General features: G+C 38.3%; 1 protein-coding gene across 1 annotated transcript in view; it reads right to left on the reverse strand.

The window, feature by feature from the left end:
- Positions 1-24,041, reverse strand: part of LOC306859678 (plexin-A2-like) — a 187,396-nt gene that overhangs the window by 88,803 nt on the left and 74,552 nt on the right. Inside the window, exon 4 of the mRNA XM_079400847.1 lies at positions 18,557-18,691. Coding sequence (XP_079256973.1) covers positions 18,557-18,691 — 135 coding nt within the window. The remainder of the gene's footprint in view (positions 1-18,556; positions 18,692-24,041) is intronic.

The following is a 24,041-nucleotide window of genomic DNA, read 5'->3' on the forward strand; positions in this document are numbered from 1 at the left end:
TTAAATCTATATTATGTATATAATTATGTATTATCCATCTATCTATCGTGACTTTATATAATGTTGTATTATATAAAGCAATACTTTAAATACTACACACGAACACGCACACACATATCATTAGAATGAATTCAGACATAACATTTAAATATAAAACCTATTAATACCCAACAATGACACAAAACTGCATTTTAAACATAATATTAATACATTTTAAAAAAGACCTTTTTTCTATTCATTCATTTATTTTTATTTAATTATTTTCTTATTCGTTCATTTTAGTTTGTATGATATTTTTTGTTGTTGTTTTTGATAGCAACTAAAAATTATATATTTGACCATATGTGGTGAAATCCTCACTATTAAATTTTAATTACAAAAAATAATTAAATATCATAGAGATTCAAATACAGAGAAATTGATTCAGAATCATGAATTTTCTTATTTTTATTAAAATTATTTTTAATTTGCATCTCAAAAAACAAGCAAAAATCAGAATTAAAATGTTAATTTTTACCTGCAATTTTACTGATGAGATTACCATTGATTTTGCTGGACAAAAGATGGAGAGGTTTTAATACAACACAATAGCTGCTAGTATTAAAGCCAGATCCCAGAGCAGCAGTACGGTGGCCTCTAAACTGATAATTCAGTTCGAACTGACAGCAGGCAGAGGTTGAGCTACTGTCTGAGGAGTGAATAATTCAGTTGTCAAAGCTTGGAGCAACAGGCTGAGGGTTGCGTCTCCCTCACACACACACAAGTGTGAAAGCAGTGGTGTATATCAGCAGGGGAGATGATAGGGGCCTTATTGATTTCAAGAAAGCAGCCAGACAGTGGGTCGCTCTGACCCGGGGCTGCATAATAATCCAGGTTTGATTATGTGAAATTAGAGAGTGAGAATGTCAAAGTGAGAGTGTGACTGCATGAGGGCTTCTTTTGTTTGCGGAAGACAAAAGACATCAAAATTCCACTCCTGATTTCAGCACAAACCGTGTGTCTGTTGTGTGTGTGTGTGTAGTGGTTTATGCCCCTTCTCCTGGCTCTTTGTTTGCCAATTGCCCCCTGTCCGCATTTGTGGAAATCTCTAGCGTGTGTGTTTGCATGCGTGTGTATATACAGATGGCGGGTTTGGCTGCACCCCACTGCTCTCTTGGCTGCTCTGCAAGCGTACACTCAGCGTGATTGGCTGGCCGAGGTTTGGGGAGAAGGGGGGAAACACCGTGATGGCTCAGGTGGCCCAGTCTGGTACCAGTCGTATCATAAACAAGCCTCTTCCACTCAGCCGTGAGCTCACTGCGGACCTGCAAAAAAAACAATTTAGCAGAACTGCATGGACGCAACTGATGCCCCATCCTCCGATTCACTCAACAAATCATGAGATGGTGATATGATAGAGACATGTCCCAATTTCTTTCCCTCCTCCCGGACAGCGAAGGAGGAGGTAGATGAACTCTATTGAAGGAACCCTAAAACACCACCGCAAGAAATAATGGCCCCTCGCTTTGTAGAAAAACGTGAAAGCAAACACACAGCGTTCTATTCGCCTCATTTAATCCAGCCGCTCTGGCAGTACCCTTCTGCAACGCTGTCGAAGAGGAAGTCATGGAAATATTCCAGTAATGAGCCTCGGCTGTCTTTGGGTCTCATTTTGTACATCCAGTCAGCACAGCGAGAGGCAAATATAGCTCATTTTTATTTGACTGGATGGATCTGCACCAATCACCTTAAGCTTATTTGAGCTTCGGGCTTATAGCTAATACGAAACGTATTTCTTTATCGTATGGTTTTAGCATACAGTTTGCTTGTATTAGGTGCTTACTGCCTGTCATTCTCTATGCTTGTTCCTTCAGAGACAAATCTCATTCAGTTATTTTGGTGCCCATCAAAATCACCACTATATATTCAAGATTTGAGAGAACCAAATGTAAAACTATAAACTGGAACAAATAAACTGGAAATTTGTGTTTCCTGTTTTAATCATAAACCTTGCTAAATTGTGCTAGAAAAGAAAAGAAAAAGAAAGTTGTAAATGAGGTAAAAAAAAAAAAATGAAAAAGGTTACTAGTAAAAATACATATTCTAAATAAATAATCATATATTCGTTCATTTTACTTACATTATTATTATTAACAATAAATAAAATGAATAAATACCTAAAATGCATGAATATTAACAATAATAATAATAATAAGAACAATAAGAACAACAACAATTATTATTATTGATTTTCTTTATTATTAATAATAATACATTATAAATAACTGAATAAATATTATATATTTTATTTATTATTATTATTATTATTATCATTATTATTATTCTTGCCAAAATATGGAGAAATATGTAGGGCCCAGGGCCTTAAACACCATCCCAGGATCTAAAATGATAAATTACTAACCACTCTAAACCAGTCGTGTGTCTGGTGCACACCTGCAAAAAAAATAATACTTCATAAGCCTCAAAGATCCTTCCAGGTATGGGGGCAATCTTCATTCAATCCTTTATGATATTTCCTTCCTAACATTCATCACTGTCTCTGGCGTGTATCGCCCACCGGTGTGCCTCCTGCTCCCTGTTGAGTTCTGTCAGCATCGTGCCAGTGCACCACTCGAGACTGACATCCATCATTCGCTCGGCGGAGGCAACATACGCTTGCTGCATTAGTATTATAAGCGTGATGCTAATGCACGGTGCATCACACACACTAAACAGATATAATTGAAGACAGCGCTTCTGTCAATAACCCACAAATCTAACTCTGGAGAGCAGGTCATGGAGCGGAGATAAGAAACCTGACGATGTGAAACCCGGCCTTATTAAGTGAGTCCGAGAGCATAGGAGTATTATTAACATATCAAAGGCCGCTAACGGGAGGCGTGTGGTGGCATTAGCTCATAAGAAACCGAGCGTACGTCTCCCTCAAGACTAAATGACACAAACACGAAGCGCGTAAGATGCATCCATCAGTTCGGCTAGTGCTGACAGCTCTCTCAAAATGATCTTCACAGGAGGACAGATGCAGGGCCGCTAGATTGATTCTTTTCACTGTTGGCCGGCAGCGCCACGGTTGGACAGACAGCAGAGCTGCTCTTCCGACACATGCGGTACCCGAAAAGGCAGAACCTGCCACTACCGCTGTGTAACCCAGCAAAACAATCACCTCACGCCGTGCAGGGTGTTTACGGTTGCATCTGAGCCATTAGCAACCCAGACAAAGAGCATATGAAGCTCTGGCAGGGACCACGTTGGTGGGATAGCAGGCGGGAGTGGGCTTCACCCCGGACTCGGCCGGGACTGGCAGCTAAACCTGCGGAGGTGCTCGGAGGGGGGGAACGCTCGATCTACAGGGGGCTTCATTTACAGCCGCTCGCCACAAAACAAGAGGGGGAGCGCTGGGCCCACGGCGACATTCGGCAGGAATACATTGACAGGATCTGTCTGGAAGCACGCAGACACAGTGGGAGAGGTACACTCATCTCCATTATGGGCTGGCACAGCCTGAGACTCCACTCAAATTCGGGCAGATGTAATCGATAAAAGAAGGACAGGGGTTTTGTTATTCCGGTATGTACGAAGCCAAGGCTTTAAAAAGCTTGGACTCGATTAATGAGAAGTATCTTGGAATCGCTGCCAGGCACCAGATCAAGCCAAATGAGGACGGAAATACAAAGAACCTGTTTTGAAAGAGAGATGGAAATGGTGAAATCAACAGCTTCTGTAATAGGACGAATCCATTATGAGTTAGCCAAGATGCTAACAATCGTATTATCTTGGTAGCCGAGAACAAATTTACTATACTCTATAAATATATATATGTATAGATGTACTAGAAATGCGTTAGCAAAACAAAAAGGGACGTATAAAAAAAAAAAACGTCATTTTTATATCGGGCATGTTTTATTAACAGCTTGTGCCAGCGCAAACTGTCTTTTGGCATTCAAATAGTACTGTGAGGCTTTACTAAAGATGTGCAGCAACGAATTAACGCTGAAAAGGTGTGGACACAGTTATTTTTGCACCTGACTTTATTGAATATGCATTTTTAGCAGTCCCTTTCAGATGCTAAATTTATGGGAGGAGAGTAGTCAAATGAATCACGCAACACGATTTACTAACGTTCACGCTCATCAAATTACTGGTATTTGCACCATTATTTAACGTCCAAAAAAGCATGACTTAAACTATTTTGCACTTGAAATGGCTGCAATTGTTGTTGATGGGAGGAGGCACCGCAGAGAACAGAAGTGTGTGGTAGAAGGGAGATGATTTTTTTCCACACGTATTAATTTATTTGGAATGCCAGAAGAACACATTATCCGAACATATTGTTTGCCAAGCCATGTTATTTTTAATTTGCTTCAGGAAATAAAAGACGCATTGGAACCATAAGCTAGGAGTCACGCAATACCAGGTCTATCTAAACTTGCATCCCTTAATTTTTTGGCCTTCGGTTCTTTTCAACATACTGTGGCTTCTTTATTTCTTTATTTGCGACTACGCTAATTTGTGCTGCACTTGGTATATTGCGTTGGTCAATAAGTAAATGATATGTTGTGTTTGTGTTCTTTAATTTACACTTTGTTAGTAAATCACCAGCAGAAATGTCCACGTCCATTGGCACGGTTTTGGAATTTGCTCTGTTTAGTAAAACTGGCCCTAGATCTTCTAAAATAAGGCAATAGATGTACACAAATCACCAATTAGCATATAGACATACAGTAATGTAAAACATAAAATGAAAATGATCAACCTGTAAACGTAAAATGAAAAAATGTAAACGAAAAACAAAAACGTAAAATTAAAATATACAGTATCAACCTGTTTCTAATAAGAGATGGATGTTGTAGTAAATAGCTACAATTATGAGTTATCTTGGTGGCCGACAGCAAATTTATTATACTCTATAAATATAGATGTACTAAAATAGCATTAGCGAAACAAAGTGGGATGTATAAAGAAAGCAGTCATAAAATATTTTTCTAAAATAAAGCAAAAGTTGTAGACAAATCAGAAATTAGCATAGTGTAAAATTGTAAACAATGACAGTCTGCTCTCAGTTCAATCCCAACACTCGAAATGGTCACTTTAGACACCGAAGTCCTGCCTTGAAGTAAAAAAATCCAATGAAATCAAATAAGGATGGAAATATAACAACCTGTTTTTAAAGAGTGATGGAAATGTCATAGTAAATAGCTACAATTATCAGTTAGCCAAGAAGCTAACAATCATATTATCTTGATATCCAACAACACATTTATTATCCTCTCAGAGAGAAGTTGGGCTAAAAGTTATATACTGTAGTGGCACTTAGCAAAGCAAAGATACAGACAAATAATAATCATAATCTTGTTTATCATCTTACTCTACAGCAAGTAGACTTTGCTAACAGGACAAAACTAGTTAGCAAAGAACCTAACAACAATAGCCAACAACAAACTTTATGCATTAGCAAAACAAAAAGGAGAATACAGAGACATTACACTCATAATCTTCAATTTCATCTTCTAGAATAGCCAAAAGTTGCATGCAAATAAACATTAGCATAATAGACCCTCATAAAACCATACAAAAGTGCATCTAAACAACAAAACTACCCCTAAAAGCATCAACTAATGTTCTATGCCTTCAGGTTGCCTCAAATCTCTCTGGAAAAAAGACGCCTTGAGATATTTAGAGAAAGATACAGTTGTTGTGTTCCACCACGCCGAGAGGGAACAAAGTCATTTCTGCATGTTCTGTCTCTTAGACAGAGAGAGAAAAAGACAAAGAGAGAGACACAACACTGCCTTCGTCAATTAGACAGCTAGCGCTAATGATAACATGCTAGCAGCATTTCTTGACAGAACTGAGCCTGATTACTTGAACTGGAAGTCACTTCTCAATGAGACTCCTTTTTGTTTAATTAGGCTTGTAAATAATTATTGCAATTAAAGCCTGCAATTAGGAGACTGAAGCAGAACTATTAGTGATGTGATGGATACCAGGGAGAACCCTTGGTGTGGTGGGGTGCGCACAAAATCTACGACATTATGCAGTCATGCGCTGACAGCTAGAATGAGTGTTGATATGCTAGAACATTTTAATTGCAGATGGTATTATCTTGCCATCTTCACCTCTGATCCCTGAGACAACAGCACAGTCGCTTGAAAGTTGCAGAAAAGTTCCTGTACACAACTGTGTAAGTTTCAGTGACTCTGGGGGAAAATAACAAGCTGGTTTCAGTCGTCTCTCCTAAAGTTCCTTCAAAGAAATAAAAACAGACACAAGTGATACAGTTCATGATGAGAATTTTAAGATACATAGAAGATCTCTGTCTTGTTTTAATTGCTCTTTCAAGCTCTGGAAACTTGAATGTGATCCTTATGTTTAGTATAAGTATTAACTGCCTCAGATGCTTCTAAAACTCAAAAAATCAAATGCAAATGAGAAATTAGATCATTTTGAGATCTCTAGATAGATGTTTTGCTTATATCTTTCAGTGCTATAAAATCTTGATTGTGATTCTCAGAAAAGTTTCATTTACCTATCACCTATGTCTCAAGTACTTCTAAAACCCCCTAAGAGAGAAAAAAAGACAGAAATGTGATAATTCTGAGATGTAAGGACAGCGGTAGTGGCAAAATTGAGAAAGTAGTGTGAGATGCATGAGCAATCTCTTTCTTGTCTTGTCTTTCTTGTCTCAAAAGTCGCTTTTTGAAAGCTCTAGTGACTCTATTGTTGACAAAGTTGACATTTAAATAAAACATTGCAGACAATCACAATTGACCTATCAGTTTTGATAGATTTGTATCTGATCTCGTTTCATTTGACTCAGTTTTTCACTTCTCCCAAGTTGATACTTAAATGTAGCATTGCTGACAATCAGAATTAATCATTGAGCTATGAAAAAGGAAACAACAAAAATGGTCCTTTAGAGCTAAAGACAAGACAAAACCAAATTATCAGTTTTGACTCCTTTTATCTGAGAAGCTTCTTAGGTCTCATTTGCATCTGTCTCCGATTGCATCTCTTAAAAACTCTTAGAGGTAATAAAACAGAAATAAATTAGACACTCCTGAAATAGTAGTCAAAACAGTTTGCTTTAATTTCAATCGATCGCTGAGGTTGCTCTTTCATAGATCATTTGAACTTTTCCAGCACTCTTTTTGACCATGTTTTTCACAAAGCAGCAGGGAACGTGCTCAGCCACTCATCACCGCTAATGCTTGTGAAGCCGTTTTACGCTATCGACATTTCTCATTGGGTGGTCCGACTCGAGATTGATGCACAACAGAAAGATTGCAAAGTCGAATTACCTTACCTCTTACCTCTGCCGCTCTCTCCTTACTAGCTGTGTTATCCTGTGCCCCCGCAGAGCCACTGCTCTCTGAATAAGGCACCCAACGGCCCCTAAACAAGCCACGCAAGCAGATCTCAGGTATCCACCACCTCATTTGAGACTATTAAATCAACACTGCACTGAAAGCCCCCTAGAGGCCTGTGAGACAGTGACAAGCATTCAGCAGGTACAACCAGCGCCGCTAGCACCTGTCCTCGACTAATAACACCCATCGTGACACTGGCTTGTCTCCGTACGCTGTACTAAATCTAGCACTAGCCTGACGGGTCAGAGGCCAGCGTAGGGTGCAACCAGGTTGTTTACTAACAAGAACAAAGACCTTTCACCTAAAGAGCCCAAATTCTCGGCTGAACAACAGGCAGCGATAGTTCACTGTGCAGCAGAGCAAATTATTTATTGACAGCGCAGCTGCCACTGGGGGCAGAAAGGAGGAGGGACGGAGGGCAAGAGAAAGCACCTTCAAGGCGATACGTATTTTAATTAAACACTTGATAGACGCCGACAACAGTTTTTCTATCAAATAATGAGGTTAGGACTCGCCAATGGTTCCTCAGCACCAAACCTGATTAGTGCAAATCCTCGCTTAAGTCAATTAGCGATGCATTAATGCGAGAGGAAAGGATGTATTTCGTGCTCCACCCTAAGGTTTCGTTCTAGTCTCAAAGGTGTATCTTGCAATGGTGACCATATACAATTGACCTTTAGGTTGACCCTGGCAGTTTGATACACTGCGCCAGGTCAGCCACTGACCCAAAGACCACAATATACGTAGCGTTCAGGCGTAAAGACTTCAGGTGTCTGGAGAGAGTGCGAGATTGGAGTCCACTAAATAGCTTCATCAATAACACTGGACGTGGGATGTATCGACAGGGACATTTATCCTGATCTGTCCCTTTGTCAATAGCAAGTGAAGCCATCACGTTGACACTCAAACGTGCACCCTATCATTGGAATTGATTCTCCCCACCTGTACTTTCTCTCTTGCAAGCAGTGACCCCCTAAAAATCTGAAATAACAAGCAATATCGTATCAATCAGCTCTGCCATTGTGCTAGGAAGATAGTATACTAGCAAGTTGTGATGGTTAATCAAGAAGAATGATTGACTAAAGCAAAATGCACATGCTAGCAGCTCATCGCTATTCGTTTAATGGCCTGCAGATGTCAGGCAGTCGTAAAGGCCTCTGTGTAGCGTCAACGACCTTTTGTTATCACGCGTCACAGACTAGCATTGTCCAAGCCCTGTCGTCCATATAAACACAAGGGCTGATTTCATGAAGTGGAAAGTGTAAATCACCAGTAAAATATATTTTAGAGAGAGAGAGAATTTAAATTTGTATAAATGTAATAACTATATATACACATACAATATATATAAACAGTGAGATTAGCAGTCTTTTCATTTTTACTTTAACTTTGAGGTGAATGTCTATCATGGCGAAACAACAGTTTGATTACAATATTAAAACAAAGAGATTTTGGTAACAATTAACAATGAACTAATGATAAACAACATTTTTACTGCATTAATTAATCTAGGCTAATCTATCATATTTACACAGTGTTAATTCAAAATGCTTTAATAAAGAGAAAGAAAACTACAAGACAGATAAAACATTTTAAAATAATTAAACAAAGTACAAATGAAAATATAAATTTTGGAAAATATTAGTGCTGTCAAATGATTAATCGCAATTATTTGCATCCAAAATAAAAGTTTGTATTTACATAATATATTTGTGTGTACTTATTATGTATATATAATAAATATATATTATGTATATATAAATATTATATATATAAATGTCATATTTTTCATAAATATACACAGTACACGCATATATTTTGTAAACACAAACTTTTATTTTGGATGCTATTAATCGCGATTAATCGTTTGACAATAATCGTTTATTCTACATAATACATTGTTTATTTATATAACTTGACATGTTATTATATGTCTACTGTGATGTAAACAGAGATATGCGATACCTACTTTGGATAAGCTGGACTGCTCCAATTTCTTATGAATACAATGGATCTCATGTCTCATTCATTATGCTTAAAAAAAGAAGATTTTCATTCTTCCCCGTCAATTACCATGGCAGCTATAGTTAATCTAAGTCTTTGTCCAGGGCAGCATGAATGACAGTGATTGGTGGATAGAGGGGAGATGGAGGTCGCTGGTCAAGACACTCTCCTTGTTCCCATTTTTTAGCAAGAGCAGCTGCACTTTCACAGGGTGACCAGAGGTCATGAAAATCCTAGGGGCATCTGAGGCCGAGAAGGCACTTTTTTATTTTCAAATTTGCCTGAACTTTGGGCACAATTACTCAGTTTAGCTCATTGTTAAGTCAAGCTTGTTGTACAGACTACAGCAAAACAGAATTCCAGGCTCCAGGTCTCTTCTTGTGCATTGTGTCTGAGAATCAAGAGCTGAGTGCGTGCACTTCTGTTAAGTGAATATTAATGCTGCTTTGTTCTCATTAATCACATCCTCTGCTCTGTTGATTTCCTGTTAGCCCTTTCATCCTATACACCCCCATCCCCCTAACCACGCTACAGTCACCCAAATGCTGACATCCAGACACATGCGCACACATTTACAGAACGCCACACACACAGAGAAACCAGTGGCTGACGGCCAACTCAATCTGCATGCAGTATGAGGGGCAGTTCAAACCAAACAAAAGACAAACAAAAGACTGCAAAGGCACTGAGCATAAATCACAGGATAGATATGATTTCTGTGGGGCACTACCTGCACAGACAGGACTTAAGTTAGTTGACATTTGAACATTTGCATAAATGAAGCAAAATCAAAAATGTTAATAGGACTGGTTGATACAATTTTTTCCCAATTTTGTTTTTCAGTTTAATATACAGTACAACCATATATATATATATATACACTATCATCCCAGTGTTATATATAAACCTTTAAAACTACCAATTTACATTTAAATGTAGTTGTTCATAATATACAATAATACATTTACTTGTAAATTTGTAGAATATGAATTTAATACATAAATACATACATTTAACAACTTTTAATTTAAATAATCTCTTTTCCCTTTCATAGTTTTTTTTCTGCACATTAAAATGAACCAAGAGGCTCACAAGTATTTGCTAACAGTTCACTTTTTCACTTCGAAGCTAGTGATATACATTCAATTAAATTTTTAATCACTAATGTATGTAATAATACACTGATTTTTTTTTTATATTTAAAGCTAGTGATTTGCATTAATTCATGCAGCATAAATCAAAATATTAATAATTAAAAAAACACATACTGGACATTAGGGATGTAACAATATCAAAATTACGATAATATCGTGATATGAAATCCAAGATACAATATTTATTGCGATTTAAAAAAAAGACAAATTAAGAATTGGAAAAAAAGACAATTTTGTACAGTTTAAAGTTAAATTATTCTATCTAATGGACTTCGAGAGTTCAAAATGAAAAGCTCCAACCCGTGTTCTTAATTAAGAAAACTTAAGTCAAAACAAAGTTAGTGAATTGACTTGTACCTGAACTTTAAAGGGGACTCAACCCTCTTTTTATTTGTGGTATAATGTCTCAGTCTAAATTACATTCACTGGTGTTTTAGGAAGCCAAAATAATTGGAATATATAATAATAATATTAACAACAATGACAGTAATAGCCATGCATTGTAAAAAAAATTGCACTGCAACAAATGAAAATGAATATTTCATAGGTATATAATTTTTTGCTTTACATTATTCACATGCTTTACAGTAGGGAAAATACAATATTTCTTTCCTAATTTCAACACTTGAAAGAGATATTTTGAATTTGGACTGCTTTTAAAACGCTAGCTATCAGCAAATCATACTTCTTTTATTTTGACAGAAACTGCAGTAGTACTTTTATTTTGAACAAAACTAACAAAAAAAATAGCTTCAGTAAAAACACGCGAAAATAAAGCCTAACTGGTGGCTGTTGCATTTCCAAATGTGCACTAAACTCAGAGCATGTGCAATAAATGAGTTCACTGCATTCATTCACTGTGAACGGAGCCGTTCTGAGGCACGGAAAACACCGGATCACTGGAACAGATCGCCTGAACTAAGTTTGCGCTTCGCTTTGAAACAGCGATAGCAGACTTAATGAAGAGATTAAACCATATTGTGCTTTTGGTTTTAGTTCGTTTGACAGATACTGTGCCAAAGCACAACGGCCCAAAACACTTTCAAGACATTATGTTAGAATAAGAAGATTAAATATATTTTTAAAACTACACTTTTTGCCTGGAAGACCTATTGTGACCATGATAATATCTAGACAGTTTTGCTATCGCAATACCACAATATTAATAATATCGTTACATCCCTAAGTAACCAACGTAGGCCAGTAAGAGCTGTTGCGTGTAAACCTCACTTCCCTGATCTCAAAATGAGGCGCTCTGGTGACTGACGCCGTGGCCTTTAGCCTCGTTGTTATAGCGCCCGCCTCCCGCGCCCAAAATCCACTCGGAACAAGAACGAGTTGTGTCGGTGTGGACCCAGGGGGGTTACACCTACTGGACATTGGAATTATCAATGCTTCAAGATCAATACGCCATCCCCTAAATGTCAAACTATATATTTCTTTGGAATAGAAATGTAACATTCAATCACAAACGCCTCCATTTGCGATGGCTCTAATTTTAGTTATGCCAGTGCCGAACACGGAGATGATTTCTGAGTCGACAATCTTCAGCTGGAAGATTAATGAAAGGAGAATGTTATTTTAGGAGCTGGCTGGAATGGACTGTGGAAGAGAGGAGAGAGTCTCTAAACAATCTCACTCCGGGTGAAAAATCCCATTTCCCCGCGTTTGATAACTACACAGTTCATTTCCTACATTTCCCGAACAAAGGCAGCACGGGCCTAGAATGTCCTTCTGTGCGTGCGTGTGTGTGTGTGAGTGAGTGAGAGATCAAAATGGTAAATACATGCATATGATTCGAGGTATAGTATGTGTGTCCGCCAAAGGAGGCTAAGGCTATGCAAAGACACAGAGCAAATAATCTGGTTCTTCAAGATGGGGAAAAGGGAAGCCATGCATGGATTTTAAATTTCACAGCTGAGCACTTGGGAGAGAAATTGCCAGGGCAGAAATACGGAGGCTCCTTTATTTGGTTGATGATTTCGGTTACGTTGCTTTTATGAGCGGGGGTGAGGAGGCGAGAGAAGGGGCTGAGGGGAAGAACGAAGCAGATCTTGGATTCTCAAGTTCAACCTAAACGTTTCTCGCTATATGACTGACAGCAGCATATGCAGAGAATCGGGTTTGGTTGTGAAAGTCGACACTTCATTCACAAGCTTCTCCACATTAGTCACGCCGACGCAAATTTCACGCAACTCTTAATAGTTGGTGTGGGATAGACAATGTCAAATCTTGAGCTGGGTTTTTAAGGCCAACTTATGAAATCAAACCACTATGCAAAGCCTTACTTCTCTTTTGGATACATTGATGACTCATAATGCATGCTTAAAAAAAAAATTCTCAACAGACATGTTCACATCATATTACATGTTTTTGAAGCGATACTCTCAGTACTGTGAACGAGTGCTTGGCGGTTTTGACCTATGGCCTTAGCGGCACTGATAATTAAATGAATAAATGATTAATTGTGAATCGCTCGCCACTAATGTGGTGGGAGTTAACAACAATTTTATTGTGCAGCTGATTAAACGACCAATCAAAACACTACCAATCTATTCTCAAGCCCTCTCCAGCAATGACTGAACAATAACTGGCACATTGTTGTGGCATTTTAGTTGTCCGCATCAGATCTTTCAATTAAATTTAGAGCAAAATGTGCTATTTATAGATTTATAGTGAATAGAAACAGAAAACAGAAAGCGCTGAACACCCACATAAAAAAGTCTTACCACACCAAAAAGTCTTTGCATACTGCACACCAAAATGTCTTACCACACCAGTCTTTGTTTTGGAGTTTTGTGTGCTGATATGCAAAAAGGTAAGTTGAATAAACCTGCAAGGCAATATGTCTTTCCTCCTCACAATTTGCATAAGGGTTTGGTTTACACGCTTCGATGAGAGTGAGCGGAGTTGGTTACATGTGTTGGATTTGCATATGGCAGCAGGTGTGGCTTTGCTTGTCCCAAGTGCTCAGGCCTCATTTGATTATGTGAGGTCGCACAGATGACACACAAGCACTGTTCCAAACCCTAGTGAGCTCACGCCACAAGTTCATCCAAAAAGGCAGATAAATTTCACACGCATCATATTTTCTTCAATACTGAACAATATGAATAAAATGTACAACAATTTTACCAAATATATATGTATATACTATGCACATAGTAATATTTATATGATATAATAGTTTTATTTATAGTTCACTTTATATAATATCTACAATACATTATAATAACACAAAAAACAACATTGCACAAATATTATTTATCTATCCAGATTAAATCAAATTTATCTATTATGTAGATATACAATAAATATTATACTTATATTCTGTCAAAAAGTGGTTTTGCTAGTATAAATCATTTTAACATTTTTAAATGCAATGCTAAACAAAATTATGATATAATGATTCAAAATCATTAATGCAACTATTAAATTCACTAATATAAATACTCAGTAATTGTTATTTTCAGATAGACAGATAAAACAATAGATAGAAAGATAGATAGAATGATAGACAGAACGACAGAATGACAGACAGAAAGATATAACGACAGACAGACAGACAGATGGATAGATGGACAGATGGATAGATGGATAGATGGATAGATGGATAGATATAGAACAACAGATCTGCGCCAGACTCCCACTCATGTGCCATTAGTTTGGCAGAGAGGTGACAAGTAAAGACTGTTTGCAGTCGGCTGGAATGTAAAACCTAGATGAGATATTTTTGAAGCGGTCTTCGACACATATTTTGCAAATGTGCATGACATCGCTAAGTCTCCATGTTTCTTTCAACGACTCCCTTTTTGTTTCCCTTGCCCGCCGCTCTCTCCCTCTGTCTCTGTAAAGCTGTTATCAGCTGAAACAGCTCTGACCTTTCGTAGCTGTTAGCCTCTGGCTCCCTTACCCAGCCAAACAGCCAAAGCACTTTATCACAAGACTATGAATTACCACAGAAAGGACACCATCTCACCGCCTGCGTGATCTAAGACTGTAGATGCTCCTGCTCTGCTCTGAACGCGCTTTCTTTCAAGCCCTTCACAGACTTTCGGTAAACACGACCGACATAACCTGTGTTTTTGACTGCTCTGGTTGTGGACACATCTTGTCTGGAGCTCATTTGTCTTTCAGTTCCACAGTGTTGCTCTAACCAATAACTACGGACCATTAACATGGCATTCGCACATATCGACTGAGACAATGGGCACCGAAGTCTATGAATGTGCGTATGTGTGTATTTCTCTTTATGTCAGTGCGAGGCAATCCGTTTGAAATCTATTTGTGTTTTAGTGAGGGATGGCTATGCATTTGGAATGAGCTGTATTTATGCGAGTCTTTGAGGAAGCGCACAATATACGGCATCATAGAAAATAATTATAGATGCCGAATGGGAAATGAGGTGGCGTGAAGCGTTTGTGGGTAAAAATGGAATGTGTTTGTGCGTGTCTCTCTGCGTAAAGCAAGATTACATGCTGGTTTGAGCATGCTTGAATGCTAAATGCAAATCCATCGGTGTCTGATGCATGTGTGCATGCATGTAAATTTGTAATCTGTGTATCTGTACCCACACATCCATCTGTACAGTACTCTTCACATCAGTTGCACACAAATACACTCACTAATGGCAAATGACCATAGACCTTATAACCCTTGTTATGACAACATAAAACATTTGCAACACATTTGAGTTCCATAATACGATACATTTACATATTTCAGAATAATTAGAGGGAAATAACACAGGATGGGACTTCATTTTATCCATTACTAGACTGACTGAATCATGGCAAAGTATATATATATAATATATATATATATATATATATATATATATATATAAGTATACAAAAATATTCCTTTATATCTAAATTATGTCGGTGCAGCCAATGAAATAGATTTATTTAAAAATTACCAGCATCAATTGTTTCAACCTATTTTTACATTTTTGACTCCTCTAAGCCAGCGAACATATAGACTATATACCACACATCCCCATGGAGCTGCAATAACTACCCTAGTTCAGCCATTTTGGCTCTGTTTTCATTAAATTACACCCAGTACGTGACCACGGTGAGCTCCACTCCGCCATGACGGCTCTGTTTCCTGCTAGCATAAGAGCTTGTGCTGAAAGGTGAATGGTAATCCTGCTGCTCTGTGAAGTGTGAAGCGTGACTACGCCAACTGACTCCTCAAACAGCGGTGCGCTGGGGTGACTGAGGCCATGCGGTCTTTAGCACCATTTTTTGTTCCTCTCAGCCCAACAAGTGAACGTCTCGCACCTGCATCCTGAATATTAACACTACTCACAGAAGATACAGCAGGCGTTATGAAGAGAAATACCTCCGAGAGCAATTGAGACCGAGTCAGACTGAAAGAGCTCATTGAGCCCAGCGATGCCTCTCAACACGGCAGTTTAATAAGCTGTAATATTAAATTAATCACCTGAAACACTCAAAACAGGACAAAAGAGGGTGAAGAAATTATGGAACATGCTTATGGCTCTTTTACGACGGTATCGGTCTAAATTACTGCGTGAGAGGGACGAATCTTTTGAGGTTTCAGTGAATACTATTCCTTAAAGACTGTTAAATGCAAGTGAAGAGATTCACAGGAATACACACACACACACACACACACAAATAAACCTTCCAAAAAACGGTTTCACAGCCTGATGCCAAATAGCTACATTTATTTTCAAACTTTTTGATGCCAAAAACCCCCCGAAATATGATGTGATTGCCATTCCAATTCCATATAAAGGCACTTATAATTTTTCAAATATAAAAGACCTATTTGTGAAACAAATATAGTGTTATATTAAATTATATAATAAAAATTACCTTGACATATATTTAAAACAAAGCAAAACAAGTTGGTCCCAGTGGACTATTATACAGTTTGGCACAACTGTTTGCCCAATCAGAAACAAGCATTTTAAAAAGCTGCATAACCTGCCAAATTTGACTAGTTTACTAGTAAATATTTTTTGTGATAAATGACAACATCCCACACATGCGGTCAAAGTTTACTTAAATCTTTATTTAAATCTAAATATCTTTTTATCTTAAAAAGTGTGTTTACAGTGAGTAAGTGTATGAGTAAGAAAGAAAGAGAAAAATCTTTTCTCTTTGTAAGTCTATCCCTGCTGTTAATACATTGTCACCAGGTCTGGGTGATGTAAGGGCCTCGGACTCAAGTCACAAAGTTGATAAAATGCTGTGCTCACTTCTACATCCCTGGTGAGGGTGACAGGATGTGTGCGTAGACACAATTCGCTGACTCAACAAGTCTCCTTCTCTTTCTCCTCATTTTTCTCTCATCTGCCACTACATGTGCCGCCCAGTGGGGCTGACCCAGCAGGCCGCGAGTGTAGCGATATGATGTGAACCTGTCAGCCCGCTGTGCATTAAACCACTGCTCTCATTACCGGCCCTTCCCTCCTGCCACACCCGACCCCATCCCGCTGCCCACGCGGCACCCAGAGGGGATATCAAACCTCTAGAATGGATGCTAAAAAAAGCCTGGAGATATAAGCAACCGGCCTGGTCATCCATCTCAGAGCAGAGCAAGAATTTTCTCCTTTTCTCCTTTAGAGGTTTTCTCTCTCTAGTTTTATTACTTACTTTCACTTTATTTTATAGTCTAAAATAGGGCTGGGCGGTATAATAGTATATTGGTCAGAGTGAGAAATGTGTCAACTGTAAGAGTTTCTGCTATGCTGTGCAGTATATCCATAGCACAATTTAAAAGAGCAAAAAATACTATAATTGTCAGACCTCTATCATGTGTGTCATGTGTTCCCGCCTCTTGTGTCCATATTTGGTTTGTTTCCTGTCCATGTTTAATGTGATCATTAGTTAATTATTGTCCAGCTGTGTTTGTGTAATTAGCCTGTGTATTTAAGTCCTGTCTGTTCAGTTAGATTTCGTCTGGTCTACTCGTTACTCCCCGGTGATCTTGCCTTGCCTTGCCTGGCTTGGATTCATTAAAGACTGTTATTTGAGTTTACTCCTCGTCTGCACTGTGACAATAATAGTAATTACATTAAACACATTTTAAAATATGAACAAATAATTGCATTAACAATTGTTCAAATAATTATATATTTAGGTATTTAACAAACTCGAAATTAACTGTTAATGTAACTTGGTGCATTAATAAAGAATTAAACTGATTTTCTTTAAGTGATTATTTTGTTATTAATATATATATTTTTTGTACAACACACTCCTTTAGACTCCTTTGCTACATAATGTAAAGCAGCATTACTGCTTTATTATGTGAAATATGCTTTATTATGTGAAATATGTTTGGTATGAATTTCCAGTAAAAACAAAACAAAAAAAACTACAACCTCTGGAGCTACAGCCTATTTTCATATCCGAAAGAAAAAAAAGGAAAGATTTGTGAGAAAGTTTAAAATAAGGACTAAAGTCACACTCAGATATATAGTCATATTGTGAGATAAAAACTCAATCTGTCCTAAATTAAGTCACACTGTGATATATAAAGCTGCAATTGTGAGAAATAAAGTTGCAAAAACAAGAACTTTAGCCACAGTTATGAAATTCAAGTCATGAGATTTAAAGCCGCAATTATAAGAACTAAAGTCGCTATTGAGAAATAGTCACTATTACCTTTTTTACTCTGAGGCAAAAAGCGGGTTTTCCATAATACTGTGATGTATAGGGTTACTGTGATATAAAATGACTCATACCGCCCACCTCTAGTCTGCAATGCATCCCATGGGAAGTGTTGTGTGTATTAATATTATATGAGCAGGGTCTCTCTCCATATCTCTCTCTCTTCATTATGCTGTCGAGAGAGAGAGTGACCTTGTTCTCACTCCATCTCTCCTCCTTCAGCGGTCCCTCAATCACTCTCTCCTTCACTGACACAGCTACTCTACTCTCTTCCCATTGCTCTTTCATTAGTGGATGCTGTCACGTTCTCTCCGTCCTACAGCTGTTATGGATGGAAGAAAGACAACGGGAGGGGACAGCATATACATGTATATATTCAGACCTGTCTCTCTGACATGACGTAGATGTAGCTGTAGTCCAGGGAAAAGGCCATGTCTCTGAGAATAGGGCTTCCGTCTTTGATGACCGGCAGAGTTTCATACTGGACGCCACCTTGAGGAGGACCGTCAACACGAATCTGAAAGAGAAAGAAGAAAACATGCGATCATGAGCAGAATTGTAATTGTCGTACAATATCTCTCTCTCACACACACACGCATATATATATATATATATATATATATATATATATATATATATTAATTACACATTATAGATTAAAATACAAAAGGCAAAGGCAAAACAAAGTTCAAGGTCCTTTGAACAAAAAATGAAGATTCCTGAAGATTTACATGGAGGTGACAACAAAAAAGTGACCACACACACACACACACGCAGGTGACAGTGTGTTTGCTCCTTGATTGAATCTACACACCCAACTATAAAAATTTCGTTTTTTACAAATTTTGTTCGTTTTTTCATATTTTTTTATTTTTTTGATACATTATTATTATTTGATACAATATATTATATTTTAATAATCTACACCATTTTAGACAGATTTTTAGACTTTAAACATTATTACAATGACTAAAGGTTGTCTCAGAGCAATAAAATCAGATGAAATACTAATCATAAACATCACAGGTTTCACATTAAACAGTCTCCACACACTGTTTTCACCCACCCCAAAAGACAATTAAAAGCTCAGGACACACTGTGGCTGTCCTGCATGGACTGTGTATGTCTGACTGAGGTCAGTCCTAGGTCATGTGTCTGTCTAGTAGTGCTTAACAACAGAGAACCAGGACGACTGAGGATGACCCTAACAGAGATCCAAAGAGCATTCAACTAAACCAACCAGAGTTCAAAGGCAAAAACTAATAACAACTTGTCATTCAACACAATTCTGGCCCGAGGGGGGGGGGGGGGGGGGGATAATGTCCACGGTACACTAAAGCCCTTTTCAAGCATTAGTCCACTCCACTGAATGTAAAAACCATCTGTGAACGGCAGACTCCCAATCCACTAAACTGACATTTACAGCACACTGATGTCCTGCCGTAACAGTAAATGTGTTCATACATAAAACATATCAGCCAGTCAACAAGACCCGCCTCCTCTTGTTCGGCCAAGCATGACCCTGATACGACCTGCCGCGCGCACCGCAGGGACCTTATGTCACGGAGAACTGTGTGTCCAGTCGTCCACAGAGGGCACTTTGAAGAACATACTTCATTTGCAGGCAGGAAGTGGGTCTGGCATGCTGGTTGTTGAGTTAAATGTTGTGTTCACTGGTCCTACAGGGGACTATAAAGCAATCAGACATGGATACTGCAGTAGGTTCTATGGATGGAATTGTAAAGGTGATGGAAGCATGCACAGCTTTAAAGGATAAGGATCCCTTGGTGGATACACACACAATAAAAAAATTATATACCAAATTATTTAAGAATTATGTACAAAGTCATATACACACATTTATAAGTCATTCAGTTTTTTTGTAATAATTTTTTTTATCACTTTTTTAATTAATTTTATTATGGGAGAACGCTCTATAGACACACTCTGACATTTTTCCCACAATTTTTTTTTTTATCAATAATAAGCAGATACCCTGTTCTAAGTGGTATATGTACAATGTCTTCAGCTACACTGATCCATTAATTTCCCAGAATGCCTTTGGAAATGGATTCTCTCTTATACAGTGCCATCCAAAATTGGCACCCTTGGTAAATATGAGCAAAGGCGGCTGTGAAAATGAATATGCATTGTTTATATCCTTTTTTTCTTTCATTCAAAAATTCACGAAATTCCAACCTATCATTGAAGTAAAACAATTGAAAGTGTGTTTGTGTGTGTGTGTGTGTGTGTGGGGGTGGGGGGTGTTGGGTGTTGGGTAAATCTCATTGCGAAATGTCGGCCACAATTCTCTGGTTAATGTTGGCCACAATTATTGGCACCCAATTATTGCAACGTTCTTTTCCCAGGGTAACAACTCTGAGTTTTCTCCTATAATGCCTGAAGAGTTTGGAGAACACCTGAAAAGACATCAGAGACCATTTTCTTCATACATAATCCCTCCAGATCCTTCAGATTCACAGCTCCATGTTAATGTTAGTTCTACTTCTCTTCAGTTCACCCCACTCATTTTCTGTAGGGTTCAGGTCAGAGGACAGGGACAGCCATGGTAAAAGATTCATTTTGTGCTCAGTGACCCATTTTTGTGTTTATTTTGACGTTTGTTTAGTATTGTTGTCCTGGTGGAAGATCCAAACACGGCCCATTATAAGATTTCTAGCAGAGGCAGTCAGGGTTTGATTTTTGATCTGTTGGTATTTGATAGAATCCATGATGCCATGCTTCAGGACCTCTGGCAGAAAAACAGGCCCACAACACTAAAGATCCAGCAGTATATTTAACCGTGGACATGGGGTACTTTTTATCCCCGTTTGTACTAAACTCATCTGGTGGGTTTGCTGCCAAAAAGCAATTTTTTTTCAGTTTCATCTGACCATAGAAGTCAGTGCCATTTGAAATTTCAGTCGTGTCTGATAACTGCATTTGCTGGAGTTTGTTTTTGGATGAGTGAGGAGAATTTTCCTTGAAACCATCCCAAACAACATGTGGTGATGTAGGGGATGCTTGATAGGTTTCTGACCCCAAGACTCAACTAATCTCTACAATTCTCCAGCTGTGATCCTTGGAGAGTCTTTGGCCACTCAAACTCTCCTCCTCACCATGCATTAGGACGAGACACTCGTCCTCTTCCAGGCAGACTTTTAACATCTTTAGTTGATTGGAACTTCTTAATTATTACCCTTTTGGTGGAAATGGGGATTTTCAATGCTTTAACTCATTTCTTACAGCCACTTTCTATTTTGCTATTTTGTGATGCTCAACAATCTCTGCACATCAGAACTATATTCTCAGGTTTTACTCCTTGTGATGGATTGTTAAGGGAATTTGGCCTTTGTGTTCCTCATATTTATAATCCTGTGGAACAGGAAGTCATGGCTGGACAACTTCATGCTCCTAGTTACCCTGGTGTGCTAAAAAATGTAAATATGAATGGGAATATACTTCAGAGATATTTTACTCATAAGAATTTCTAGGGGTGCCAATAATTGTGGCCAACATTCATTAGAGAAAAACATTTATTTCATCATGAGATTTTCTCCCCACTTTCAATTGCTTTACTTCAATGATAGGTTAGAATTTTGTGAAAGATCAAAAGGATAAACAATGCAGATTTATTTTCACATTTATCAAGGGTGCCAATATTAGTGGAGGGCACTGTAGTTTCTCTTACTCCCGACCACTGATCTGTCGATCACCTAGCTCGAGTCTTGCTCTGTCATCACTGTTCTGTCTTTCAAAGACTTGTCTTCTCCTTACAAGCTTCTGCAACATTTGCTCATTACATTTTCATTATTGGCACATTCTCTCTCTCTCTTTTCCTCCCTTGGTCCCGTATGTACATTATAGATGGCTGCCGTCCCTTTGGCTGCAGTGTAAGTGCAGCTGTCTTTCTCATTCAGAGATGCTCCGACAGCAGAGCCCACGCTGAACTACACCCAACAATCACATAGCATTCTGTGTGCTTCGCCCATTTTAAATAAGGATGTACATTTTATAGGTGCTTGTGTTTTCATGTCAGTCAGCACTGAGATCATGTCAATATAATGCAATGCTATTTATTCATTTATATATACTAGTTAATGTATATACAGTTCATATAGTTCACTTTTATATGCATGCTATGCTGTCTCTTTCTCCATTTCTTTCAAATATTTCATTTTACATATTCATTCACTGGCACTCTACAGTATATATGAGTAACTCTTTGTATACATATTGTTTTATGTGCATTTGTGTGTGTTTGTATTTGTATGAGGGACTTCTGAGACTGCCGGCCCCTTCCAGCTACACGCTCATGCCAAGAGGATGCTTTTGATGTGAGAATGTAAGCGTGCTACAAAAAAGTGCTTGAAGAGAAACCAGACTCGTATTGAAAGTCTTTCGCTGTTTAACATGATAACATACTGCAAAACACTTGCTCCCACACTGTGCATGAGCACTTTATACGTGAATACTTGAAATACTTTATACGCGCACCCACATCTGAAAGAACCTTTAGGGTACCTCGCTTTGAATAGATCCCATTTCAGATTATTCATGTTAACTAACTCTTCTTGTACTAGAAACGTACTGAATACAAATCAAACATCTTGAATGCTCACATCCACATAACCCTTCCTCAACCAGAGGGATACGCAACTCAGTTTACCTCTAAAAGTATTATTAAAGCACAATTCAATCTTCCTTTAAAGCAATTACATGACAGAGATGGCAGGCGTAAGAGAAGAACAGTAAGAGGGTAATTTAATTCCGACACGAAGCACTGAAACATAAACCTGCTCAAAGATATTCAGCAACAATATTTACTCTCTTGTTTATTGTTAGGCGTAACCTCTAAAACACATTAAGCATGAACGTTCAAAGCAGAAAGAGGACCAGAAAAAAAAAAAATCTGAATGCGTTTCCCATATGTATTTTTCTTTCTTTTTTCACTATAAAAAAGGCTATGAAAAGCACCAACCTCAAGAATATCGTTTCCAATCGCTGTGGGACTTGTGCACAATGAATGTCCTTGTTTAAATGTGTCTGCATGGGAGCGCGAGGGAGTCAGAGACAGAACTCAGACTGACAGAGCAATCTGTCCCGTGGCCTATCTCAGATCTTCCGTAATCCATTTAAAATGTGTAGGCTCATGCAGTATGTCGAGACACACAGAAAGAGAGAGAGACTCTGCCACCTGAACACACTGAATCCAATTACACTAAAGGGGATTCCTCAAAATTGTCTGCTCTCACAGGTCAAATACCAGCACTTATCCAGTAAGCGAGAGGGTAATGCTAACTGAAAGGGTTAACTGTCAAAAAAGGCCAACCTGACCCTCAACTTTTTCCACATTCGACTCACTAGTAGCAGACAGAAGGATTCAAACACAATAGATAGACAGATAGACAGACAGACAGACAGAACAAACAATAGACAGAATAAACAATGGAAAGAACGATACATTGAATGACAGAATGAAGGAATAATAGATAAAATGATAAATAGAGTGATAGACAGAACGACAGACAGACAGAAAGACAGACAGACAGACAGAACGACAGACAGACAGACAGACAGACAGAACGACAGACAGACAGACAGACAGACAGAACGACAGACAGACAGACAGAACGACAGACAGACCGACAGACCGACAGATAGATAGATAGATAGATAGATAAAGCAGCAGGAGAGTCTTTCTCTTCCTCTATCTGTGGTGAGATGTGGAGGGATATTTCAGGTCCGTTGGACGCAGCAGTATTTCTCTCTCACTCTCTCTCTCTTTCTGCTCTTGGAGAGATTTTTCTGAGCCCCAGTCCGCCTGGATAACACATCTAATCCATCACCTGTGTCAGCTTGAAGAA

Source organism: Barbus barbus, assembly GCF_936440315.1.
Source record: "Barbus barbus genome assembly, chromosome: 40".
Lineage (NCBI taxonomy): Eukaryota > Metazoa > Chordata > Actinopteri > Cypriniformes > Cyprinidae > Barbus > Barbus barbus.